The 11,383-nt window shown below is 53.0% G+C and overlaps 1 protein-coding gene across 4 annotated transcripts in view; it reads left to right on the forward strand.

Annotated features, from left to right (window-relative positions):
* The window catches only part of GRK4 (G protein-coupled receptor kinase 4), a 33,151-nt gene extending 22,874 nt beyond the window's left edge, over positions 1 to 10,277 (forward strand). For 2 of the 4 annotated variants that reach the window (XM_056132807.1, XM_056132805.1), the window contains 8 exons: positions 726 to 916; positions 3,336 to 3,373; positions 5,612 to 5,701; positions 7,006 to 7,214; positions 7,864 to 8,001; positions 8,326 to 8,463; positions 8,982 to 9,107; positions 10,054 to 10,277. In XM_056132807.1, coding sequence (XP_055988782.1) covers positions 726 to 916; positions 3,336 to 3,373; positions 5,612 to 5,701; positions 7,006 to 7,214; positions 7,864 to 8,001; positions 8,326 to 8,463; positions 8,982 to 9,107; positions 10,054 to 10,074 — 951 coding nt within the window. In that variant the 3' untranslated portion in view covers positions 10,075 to 10,277. The remainder of the gene's footprint in view (positions 1 to 725; positions 917 to 3,335; positions 3,374 to 5,611; positions 5,702 to 7,005; positions 7,215 to 7,863; positions 8,002 to 8,325; positions 8,464 to 8,981; positions 9,108 to 10,053) is intronic. The other 2 variants (XM_056132808.1, XM_056132806.1) reach the window with 2 other exon arrangements.
* The last annotated feature ends 1,106 nt before the right edge of the window (positions 10,278 to 11,383 follow it).

Below are 11,383 nucleotides of genomic sequence, written 5' to 3' on the forward strand. Positions count from 1 at the left end.
AAGACACACAGTGCTTCAGGAAATTCTTTCATTTTGTTGATTATTTTGAGCATCAGTATACAGTCATTTCTATTTTCCTGATTCTCCTTTTTTATTTTGGTTTTGGGGTCACCCATCTGGCAGTGCTCAGGGGACCATATGGGATGCCAGATATTGAACCTGGATCAGCTTCGCACTGTTCTATCGCTCCCACCTGGAGGCAGATTTTTCTTAACTAAATATCAATTACCAATATCTTTAAATGTTGATATGTTGTTATATTATAATTCCCACTCGTTCACAGTTTATATTAATTTGAACACGGTCAACCCTGGTTTGTTCCTCTGCACCCCAGAGGGTCCCCCAGCATAACCAGAAGTGACCCCTTAGTGCAGAGCTGAACATGGCCAGAATATTAAAAAAAAATAACACTGACAAAGTACAAAACCAAACCAAAACAAAAAATAGTCAATAGAAATAGTCCTCTGGATTGTGGAAGGGAGACAGGATCCCAGCACCCCAACTGAGGCCCTTCCTCCTGCCTCCTCTCTCCTATAGTCAAGTTACATGACTTCCAAAGCCAGAGCGACGGTCTCGAGGCCAGGTCACTGCCTGGTCTGCAGCCGTGGCTGTGGCACCACTGCCACACCCCAAACACCCCCGCCAAAGCCACGTCTCAAGGCGGCTGCAGTGTGGCCGGCGGTGGGGAGCAGGCATCTGCCCAGTCTCCGCCTCTTGTTCCCTAGGTCAGCTTAGCCTACACGTATGAGACCAAAGCCTTCTTGTGCCTGGTGCTGACCATCATGAACGGAGGTGACCTCAAGTTCCACATCCACAACCTGGGGAAGCCTGGCTTTGAGGAGGAGCGTGCTGTGTTCTATGCGGCCGAGCTGTGCTGCGGCCTGGAGGACCTGCAGAGGGAGCGGATCGTGTATAGGTACGGAGGGAGGGTAGGTGGTGCTGCTCTTGGTGCTCCTGAGCCACGCCTGGCTTTGTCTGGGGGACCTCGTGGTGCGGGGTTCTGACCTTTGCCTCCTCCCGCTTCGTTGCCCTGGGAACCGTTTCTGGGCAGCAGCGGTGGGGCAGGATCCTTCTGGTTTGGTGACAGGCAGCCCCGCCCCTTCAGCTTTGGCCCTGCCTTGAGCCCCTTGTGTGCAGCCGTCTAGGAGCAGTGAACTCAGGCTGTGCCCGAGTTTCTAGCGCCTGCGTCCCCAGCTCTGCCCTGTTCGGCTTGCCCTGGAGCAGCTGTCTGTGCTTCTGCTGTGCCGGGTCGCCCCCACCGGAGCCTCGCCATCCCATGCCTTGGCACGGCTCCCAGTGCAAGGAGCAGGAGTCTGGCAAGTCCCTCAAGAGGCCTAGGTGCCCCGAGCCTCACCCGGAATAAGTCTGTGGCGCTGGGATTCCCACTTCTCTCCCAGAACCAAGTATGGGCACCGTTCCCAGCCTGCATGGGAACTGCGCAGGCTAGGGCTTCGGTGCCCGTAGCCCTAAGGCTTGAAGGTGACAACCAGGGCGCGGTGCTGTGGGACAGCGTCCTCTCTGTCCCCACCAGCAGGCCTCATGGCTGTCAGCCCCTTTATTCCAGAGCCCCCCCTGCTTCCCCCACCACCACCGCTTTTGTCAGAAGGCCCCAGGGCAGTGTTAACAACAAAATCCAGTGTCCTGGATTTTGTTGTTATGTTACGGGCCTATGGGGCCATATCTGGCAGTGCTCAGGGTCTATTCCTGGTGGGGATCAGGAGATGCTGTGCAGAGCTTGGAATCTCCGTTCTGTGCCAGGCTTCAAACCTAGCCCAGCCTGGGCTGGATTTCCTTTGTCTGGGATTTTTTGGAGGCCTTTGATGAGTCCAGGTGCTGGCGGCCGCCTGGAACTGTTTTGGGGATGAGGGAGGCCCTTGGACCCCCACACCCCTGACTCCAGAGCACAGAGTGGGAAGGGTATAAAATCATCACACCCCCTTTGTGAGCCACAAAAGGCCTGACCTGCACATCCCTCCAGGGTGAATGCCGGAATGCATGGGAAACGGAGAGCCAAGAGGGAATGGGGGAGGGGTGTCCTTCCAGAGTAGGTGGGCCATGGGGTGTGGTGCTAACCTGCTGTCCCAGGCCCCGCCAGCCTTCACTGACTTCTCACATGTGTGCCTCGGGTTCCAAAGTGGGACTGTGTGGATCCAAGCACCCTGGAAGGGACAACAAGCCCTCATAATAGCCCTGAGCACGTGGGTGTAACCCCCCAAACAAAAAACTAAGGCCAACAACCAAGCGTGTATGGATGTGTGCAGTGCAGCCAAACACTTACTCTCAGCTCCACTACATGCTACTGCTTTATTCTGTGAACGTCTAAAAGGAAACTGTTGATTTGGGTGTCCTGTAAAAATTAGGGACTGGGGCTGGAGTGACAGCACAGTGGGTAATATTTGCTTGCATGTGCCTAGCATTGCATAAGGTCCCCTAAACACCACCCTGAGTGATTCCTGAGTACAGTGCCAGGAGTGACCTCTGAGCACTGCCCACTGGACTATCACTTCGGCCCCACTGCATTTTTTTCATAACGTTTATATAGCTTTTCACAACACAGAAAAGAATTAAAAAAAAAAAACCAAAAAATCCAGCCCAGGAAGAGCAGGAGTATGCAAGAGGCTGTGGGAGACCCCGTGCCCACAGGCTGCGCACCTTCCTCACATTCCTGCGGGCAGCACCTCAGTGCCTGTGGTCCGGATGCGCTGAGCCGGCATTGGAACACACTCAGTCCCTGTCTCTCTGTCCTTTGGGAAGTGTTTTCCTTCTGAGAGAAATGATTAACCCTAGAGAGCTGACATCCCCGCAGTTCAGTCTTCTGTGATGCATGTCCATTGGGTGTTTGCTGAATCGGTCACTAATGTTGACAGTGTGTTTCCTGCGGGGTTGGGGAGTACAGGGGGGTGGGGGAAGGTGGGTGCACCGGAGTCTGCAGAGCCTGGGAAGAGGGTGGGTGTCAGTCACTCTTATAGGCAAGGACAGCGTGGCCGGTGAGGCGAAGGACGCATAACTGTGAAGTGGGAGAGCGAGGACTTAATCCACATCTGCCTGAGCCCCCAAACTGACTTCTTCTCATGTGGGAGCCTTTGCTGTCTTGACCCAGGGTATCAGTGACACCATGAGGGCCGCTCACGCAGGACTGGTCCCTCCTGTCCTGGGCACTTCCCAGCTCATCACAGACTTGTCTTTGACTGTGGGCAGGGGTAGGGCCAACGCTTCCCCTGGCACTGTCCTCGTGGGATGGCAGGGGGAGGGGCCGGGCAGTGGCATTCGTTCCTATGCCTGCTGGGTGCCGGCCTCTGTAACCAAGCCTTTCGTTGTTGCTTCTTTCCTTGCAGAGACTTAAAGCCCGAGAATATTCTCCTGGATGATCGTGGTAAGTCTGTCCAACAGACCAGCTATGCAGGGCCTGGAGAGAAGTCTGTACACTTCCTGGACAGGATCCACTGCGAGGCCTGCCTGGGACCTCTGTGAGGCACGCAGCAGACATTCTTGCTTTCGCTCGGAAGCATGTTGAAAACCCAGCAGGAGCTCCTCTTTCTCTCCTGCTTTTTGCCAGGCATCCACGTTCAGCCTCAGCCCCCAGGTGGTGGTCCCCGTTCCCAGGGCACCCATCTCCAAGCAGCACTACAGATGGCTGTGTGGGCCCTGTGGCTGGCTTTGCGTTCACAGCCTGCCTGGTGGTCACTCAGCCGTAGCGGTTTGGTTGGTGGCCTTCCCACTGTCTCGAAACCTTGGCGACGTCCAGGAGACAGTGTGATCTGAGGCTGACCCACTCCTGCCGAGGAGAGGAAGGCTGTGGGGCACTTAGAAGCACAGATTCCTCCCTCCTGGCCAAGTGGCCTCTTTCCTGCTGTCCGCAGTCCATCCAGGGAACTGGGAAAGGCTTGTGGGGGGAAAGGCAGGATCCTCTCTTCAAGGAGGTGAGCCGCAATTTGGGATCTTGCCCAAGGTAGTGCTGTGGCCCTGAAGCTGCCATTCAGTCCTGCTGCCACTGTGGCAGACAGATAGGGGCATGGCCTATACCAGCAAGGGGCAGTGCCCGGCTGTGCTGTGGAAGGGAGAGTATAGAGTAGGCCAGGGGTGGGGCTGCCTCTGCGTAAGAAGGAAGATGATCATATGCATTTGGATTTGCTCATATCTAGAGAGAGGGTAGAGGTGGGGACAGTGAGAAGGAAGGAAGCTGGGGACACGCTGTCATCACAGGTCGACACTGGCATTCTTCCCTGTCAGTTCCCTAGTCAATCTGCAGGATCTCCCAGGTTCCAGGACCATAGCTGAAAGTGTATTGAATCTAGAGTATGATTTTCAGGGAACTGTCAGCTTAGCTCTTGCTAGTGCTTCTGCAGTGTCTGCAGGCTGCGGCCATCAAGTGTGGCTGCCTCACCGCCTGCTCTGTGGGTTTCAGTGCCCTGGGCAGATTTTACTCAGTGTGAAACAGTTCACGGGATGTTTTGTTTGGGTCCCACTGGGTGGAGTAGGAGGCTCTTCCCTGGTCTGGGGCTTCTCTGGGGTGCTTCGTGCTGGCACCATGTCCGAGGGTCCTGCCCATGGCCTTACCTGAAATGAAAGGGTTTTTTCCTTTTTCTTTTGGGGTGGGGTTTCCAAGCAGTGTTCAGGAGGTCCAGGGGTCCCACCTACAATTCTTTTTTTTTTTTTTTTTTTTTAATTTTAGTGGTAGGTTACATCCAGTGGTGCTCAGGGCTAACTCCCAGCCCTACACGGAAGAATTACTTCTGGCAGGCTTGGGGTCCATATTGGGTGCCAGGGATTGAAATTGGGTTGGCTACATGTGAGGCAAGTGCCCTCCCCACTGACTTATGGCTCCAGCTCACCTGCGATGCTTGGCCTGCCCTGCCATCCCGCAGGGTCTGGCATTGCCCAGCTCATCAGGGCTGCCCTGCAGTGCTGGGAGCTCCAGGGCCACACCCGGCAGTGCTGGGAGGTTCTGCGACCAGACCTGGAGGTGCTGGGGGGTTCTGAGACATACCTGGTGATACTGGGGCAGTTCTGAGACCATACCCAGAGGTGCTGGGGGGTGTTCTGAGACCATACCTAAGGGTGCTGGGGGTTCTGAGATCATACCTGGGGGTCCTGGGGGGCTTCTGAGATCATACTTGGGGGTGTTGGGGGGTTCTGAGACCATACCCGAGGGTGCTGGGGGGGTTCTGAAACCATACCTGGTGGTGCTTTGGGATTCAGGGCTGTCCCTCAGCACATGTGACACCAGGATTCAAACTTGACAGAGCCTAACCACAATACTATCTCATGGCCTCCAGTTTTTATTTGGAGGTGTTTAGGGCTGCCTCCTGACCCTGTGCTCAGGGTTACTCCTGTTGGGCTTGAGGGACCATATGGGGTGCCAGGGATTGAACCTTAGCCACTGCAAGGCAAGCACCCTGCCCACTGTACTGTCACTCTGGCCTCTGGCACCTGGTTTAATTTTCGCATTGTAGCATTTACTTGCATGTCTCTCTGTGATTCTAGATAGTTCCCTCATAGCCATCAGGTGTTTCTCACATGTCCTTTCTGTCCTCTTTCTCGCTGTTGTTTAAGTGTCAATTCCCCCCCCACCCCGCCTCATAATTTGTGTGATGTATTTGAACACACACAGGACACATCCGGATTTCAGATCTTGGGTTAGCCATTGAGATCCCAGAGGGGTCAATGGTTCGAGGAAGAGCTGGAACCGTCGGCTACATGGGTATGTGGAAGCTTTGGCACCAGCACTTTCTCTCTAGAAACCCATCTTCAGGGAGACACTGCTCCGGGCGGGCGCCTGGAGATGTGTTTAAACCTGGGAGCCAGCACACAACCAGCTGGGCCAGCCTCCTCTCTCCCGGCCAGCCTCACAGAGACAGTGCAGTTAAGAGAGAACAGAAGGGGCCTGGCCTCACCTTCCTGACCCTCACAGGCCTCAGAGCCTGAGATAAATGCCCACCTCAGGGAGCCGAGACCGCCTTGGCACGACTGCAGAGGGAAGATGCATGTGTACGTGACCCCACCCACAGTTTGCCTCTGATCAGAGGGAACTGGGGTATCTGCTGCCACCTGCTTCTGGGGGTTGGACTAGATGCCCAGGGGGCTTCCTGGAGCTGCCTCCTATACTCGCTACTCATGGCAATTCAGTTTGTTATGAACGTGTAAAGTGTTTCTGGACTGACCTGCCATTAGTGCCATAGAATGCACCATCTGAAGTCACATGGGCCCCAGAATACTCAGCTGCGTGGCTGGTGTCCTGATCTAATGCTGGGACATTTCATCACGCCCGACACCAGCCTCCTATGTCCATTGCTCTGTCCCTCCTGGACTAACGCCACAGTTCACTTTGTTTCCATTCTTAACACTCAATCCACTTAATTTGTTTTTATTTGGGGGCCATAACTGGCAGTGCTCAAGGCTTATTCTGGGTTTTATGTTCAGGGATCATTCCTGGTTATGCTCGGAGGGACCATCCATAGTGCTGGCAATCAAACCCAGGTTGGCCAAGTGTAAAGAAAGCACCTTAATCCCTGTCCTATCTCTGCAGCCTGTGCACATTTATTTTTTAATTAATTAATTTTGGTTTATGAGCCACCCCGGCAATGCTTAGGACATATTCCTGGTTCTGTGCTCAGGGAACACCCCTGGCAGGCTCAGGGGACTATATGGGATGACAGGTATTGAACCCAGGTCGACTATGTGTAAGAGTGCCTTCCCCAATTTACTATCTCTCTGGCCCTGTGCTTGTTTAATTTCAATAAAATAATACACTATTTGCTTTTTTGTATCTAGCATCTTTGAGTTGCTATCATTTCCAGGTTGTAATGAATATGAAATTTCTGGGTCTGAGTATATAGTAGAGCACACATCTCGGTCATGTAGGCCCTGGGCTTGATGACCAGCACACACACACACACACACACCCTCACACTCACAGAGTTCATATGTATTATTATCTGGAATTAATTACGGAGACTTTTAACCCCAACATTAATTTAATTGAGATTTCCTGTATCTGTTGTGTAGCTCCTGAAGTGCTCAGTAATGAAAAGTACACGTTTAGTCCTGATTGGTGGGGACTTGGCTGTGTGATATATGAAATGATTCAGGGACATTCTCCATTCAGAAAATTCAAAGAGAAAGTCCAGCGGGAGGAGGTGGACCAAAGAGTGAAGAATGACACTGAAGAGTATTCCAAGAAGTTTTCTGAGAATGCCAAATCCATCTGCAGGATGGTGAGTCGGGTTCCAGAGGCTGGGCAGGGGAACCTGTCACTCTCTGGCAGTTGCCAGGGGTTCTGGGAAGTCCCGCCTTCACAGGCTCTGCTCCACCTCAGCAGCCTCTGGGAAGGAAGCCCCCCTGCCTCCTCCCCGGTCAGGGCCATATTTTGGGAGGCAGGGTTTGGGCCATCCCAGGCCCTGGTTTGCCAATAGATATTTTTTTTTTGGGGGGGGGGTTGGTTCATAGTAATCAGGGCATACTTCTGGCTCTGTGCCCACAGATCACTCCTGGTAGGGCTCAAGAGACTCTGTGTGGTGCCAGGGATCAAATCCAGGTTGACCACATGAAAGGCGAGCACCAGCCCAGCCCCCCATGCTATGCCTCCGACCCTTGCCAGTCTTTGTCTCCCTGTGGCCTTAGCAGTCTGTTTAATGACTAGATTGATGTGGTTCCTTGCCCTGACTGTAACAGCACTGATGCTGTGATTCTGTAGTGGGAGAAAGTGCAGGAGGCTTTTACTCCAGATCGCGTGAGCCCCCAGGTGACAAGCTGGGACCTGCACACCCCAGGCCCATGCTGAGCTTGCGCTTAGCCCTGGAGCTCTCTCGGATCATTTTCTCTTGAAGCTGAGTGGTGGAATGGTACTTTCATTGCCTCTTGCAGTTGCTCACCAAGAATCCCAAGAATCGCCTGGGGTGCCAGGGCAAAGGGGCAGCTGAAGTGAAAGAACACCCCATCTTCAAGAACATCAACTTCAAGAGGCTGGAAGCACATATGCTTGAGCCCCCTTTCTGTCCTGATGTAAGTGTCCTGACACCACACCCCACACACTTGCCCCTTCACTTCTCTTGGTCCTGGCTGCCTGGGGGGACCCTGCAGGGGTCAGTGGGTATCCATGGAGCATGCTAGGTGGCAGGAAGCACTGGGAAAGTTTCTGAAAAATGGGGCTCAGGAAGCAATGGGCAGCCTGGCAGCTGAGACCCTCTGAGAGGAGAGGGGGGAATGCCATGAGAACAGGGCATTCGCACATGGATCTCGCTCCGGCTGCATGTTGTGGGGCTCAAGTGCGGTAGGGGGGTTGCAGCCCGGAAAGGCCCCCCAGCCCTCTGGGTTCTTGCCACACAGCCACAAGCCGTGTACTGTAAGAATGTCTTGGACATCGACCAGTTCTCCGCAGTGAAAGGCGTCCACCTTGACTCCTCCGACACCAGCTTCTACGCCCAGTTTGCCACAGGCTCTGTCTCCATCCCCTGGCAGAATGAGGTAGTGTCCTTCCCGGCTGTTGTCGTTTCTCATGGGGACGGCCACGCACTGTGGGTGTGACAGTGACTGTGTGACTCTGGGACTATGTGGGGATCACGTGGGTGATTATATGACCATGTGGGGTGACCGTGTGTTTGTATCCAAAGAAAATGAGGTTTTGCCCGCAGTTGCTTCCGGTCCCTGTACAAAAGGTACCATCTTGAGTCTGATGGGAGCTTTCTGGTCTCTGACTCCTGTTCCCCAAGCAGGTGGACCAGCACCCAGCATCCTCTCAGTTAACAGCTTTGGGGTTACCCTCAGGGAGAGGATAGCCACAGAAGAGGTCAGGGACCAGAGAGGGGGCTCAGGGGGCTGTCCTCATGGTCCTTGAGCAACACTGGGTGTGGCCCTGAGAACTCAGCCACAGAGTGGCTCCTGCACCATTGGGTGTGGCAGAAAAGCACAGAGAAGCAGCAGGTGGGTGACTGGAGTGCACACCTGACCGTATGTGGCCTTTCTCTGCTCTCCTGGGGGTGCAGATGATCGAATCTGAATGCTTCAAGGACATAAATGAACTCTACAATGAGAAAGGCCTGGATGATGAGAACAAATATGCATCTCCCTCATCAAAGAAAGGCTTCTTCTATAGATTCTTCAGAAGTAGAGTAAGCATCACACATGTTTTGTTGTCTTGTGCATTTAATTTGTTAGAAGTAACATTTTCCAAAGTAAGAATGTTTTTTATTTCAGCACCTTATTTTTACTATTTTTAAAAATTTGGGCCACTCTCAGCAGTGCCTGGAGGACTAAGTTGTACTAGGGGCCTCCAGCCTGTGAAGTTTGTGCTCAAGTCTTTGAGTCGCCTCCTTGCTGCCATGCTGCTTGTGGTAGGCACTGGCCATGATTTAGGAGCCAGCCCGCAGACACTGTGGAGAGTTCAGCCAGAAAAATGCTCACATGTTGCTCCTTTTGGTATGAAGACTCACTAGCTTTAGCGAACATTCATCTGCCAATGACAAGGCACAGGACATGGCTCAAGGGCCAGATAGAGTGCAGCCTCTGCAGGGAGAAACCTGGCTTTGGTCCCCAGCACTGCACAGAAGCAGATCTCATGCACCAAACTAGAAAGAGCCACAGAACACTGCTAGCGTGACCCAAAAGCACTTTAGACTCAGAAATCATATCTTTAAGAATGATCGAAAGCCTCCATTATCTAGATCGCTCTACTGTATGTTCCAGTTTTTCCCCTTGTCTCACTGCCTTTGCAGTAAAGTGCTGATTCCTTCCAGGATAGAAAGATGTTTTGCACAGACTATACAACAGCCTTAACCTTAGGAATTTTTCCTTTCATGCCAAGTTGTTCTCTGTCCATTCTCCATGTATGTATTCAGGGTTGTCCATTAACACCCTAGGGTTTTGTTTTTTTTTTAACTGGGGCTATGGGTGTAAGTGGGTTGGTTTTAGGGCCACACTGGGAGGTACTTAATTTATTCCTGGCTCTGTGTTCAGGAGCGACCCCTTGTGCTTGGGGGACCATGTGTGGTCCTAGGGATGGGACCTGGGTCAGCTGTGTTCAAATTCCTAAACCCTTTACTATCTCTCTGTCCCTAGTCTTATCTTTCTACAGCATAAAAGCCTAACTTCATGGCCAGGAAGGTGTTGGAGCATCTGCTTTACGTGTGGGAACCCCGGGCAGGATCTCTGGAACCACATGCTTCCGTTTTGTCCCCAGCACTGAGCTTGGAATGGCCCAGAACACTTCAGTTCAAAAATCAAAACCGAATAAAAAGCCAAGCCTCAGGGATGAAAATCTCTGGCTCTTTTACAAGCCCACATTTTCTCAGGGAACCTGGTGTCTGTCCTGCCAGTTTCTGAGGGTGGTCTGTTCCTCGGTGGTACCACACATGGAGCCGCAGCATGTCCTGCTCAGAGTGGGTTCATCCTTCTCTGGGCGCCCCTCTGACGGCTATGCAGATGACACCAGGGCAGAGGGTCCCGGGACCCAGTGGCATTGGATCTTTTTGAGGACCTCTGCATCTGAATTAAAATAGTTGTTTGTTGTCACGTTAGTCAAGTTAAATGGACTAAAAACAGTCAAGTTAACCCACAGTTGTTTCCGCTGCCCCAGCTGGGAAGGGGGGCTGAGGTCCTGCCCAGGTCCGTGACTGCCCTGCTTCTGCCCAATTGCAGAACTGCCTTAGCCCCTGCCCCAAGAAGACAAAGTTGCAGAGCAACAAGAGACTGACCCTCCCAGAAAGGCCCTCATGGTGACTTAAAATAAACATGTGCCCCAGCTCCAAGTCTGCTGAGTCTCCACTGTTTCCCCAGGGATACAAACTGTCTCCCCTGACACCTCCATTGAAGCACAAGCCATGGGTAGATGCTGGGACCCCAGGAACCCCGAGGTGTGACAGCTTGTGGCAGCTTGAGAAACACGCAGGCAGCAACCCTACCACGTTGGGAGTGGGGGTTGGCCTCTGGGGGTGGGGGCGTCCCCCTATTGTTGTTCTTGTTTCTCATCTCCCTTCCCATGTGATGCCATGGGACTGAATCCCAGCCTGAGTACTCCTTTCTCCCATGCTATGGGGGCTTTCCAGATGGCGATGCCAGTCTGTGGCCAGCCATAGCTGCCCACCACCTCTGAAGTACACTGAGGAATTTCCCTGACAGCCAGCTCTGTGGCTGGTGTGCCAACTGGGGCATGTTGGTATCCAAGGTGGAGGAGGAGCACCCAGGGCTGGAGGAATGGCAGGATCATGGTGCTCTGGCGGATACCCTCCGGGTGATGCTCTCCAGTGGCTGCCTGCAAAACTCAGCACAGTGCCCAAGGTGGGAAAGTGGAGCCTGTGTTTCACTAATAAAAATTTAAAAAAAAAAAATAAGTGCGGTTGAAGTACAAAAAATGTGAACAGATGGGGCTGGAGTGGTAGAAGGGCGGGTA

Source organism: Sorex fumeus, unplaced genomic scaffold, assembly GCF_029834395.1.
Source record: "Sorex fumeus unplaced genomic scaffold, SorFum_2.1 ptg000095l, whole genome shotgun sequence".
NCBI lineage: Eukaryota > Metazoa > Chordata > Mammalia > Eulipotyphla > Soricidae > Sorex > Sorex fumeus.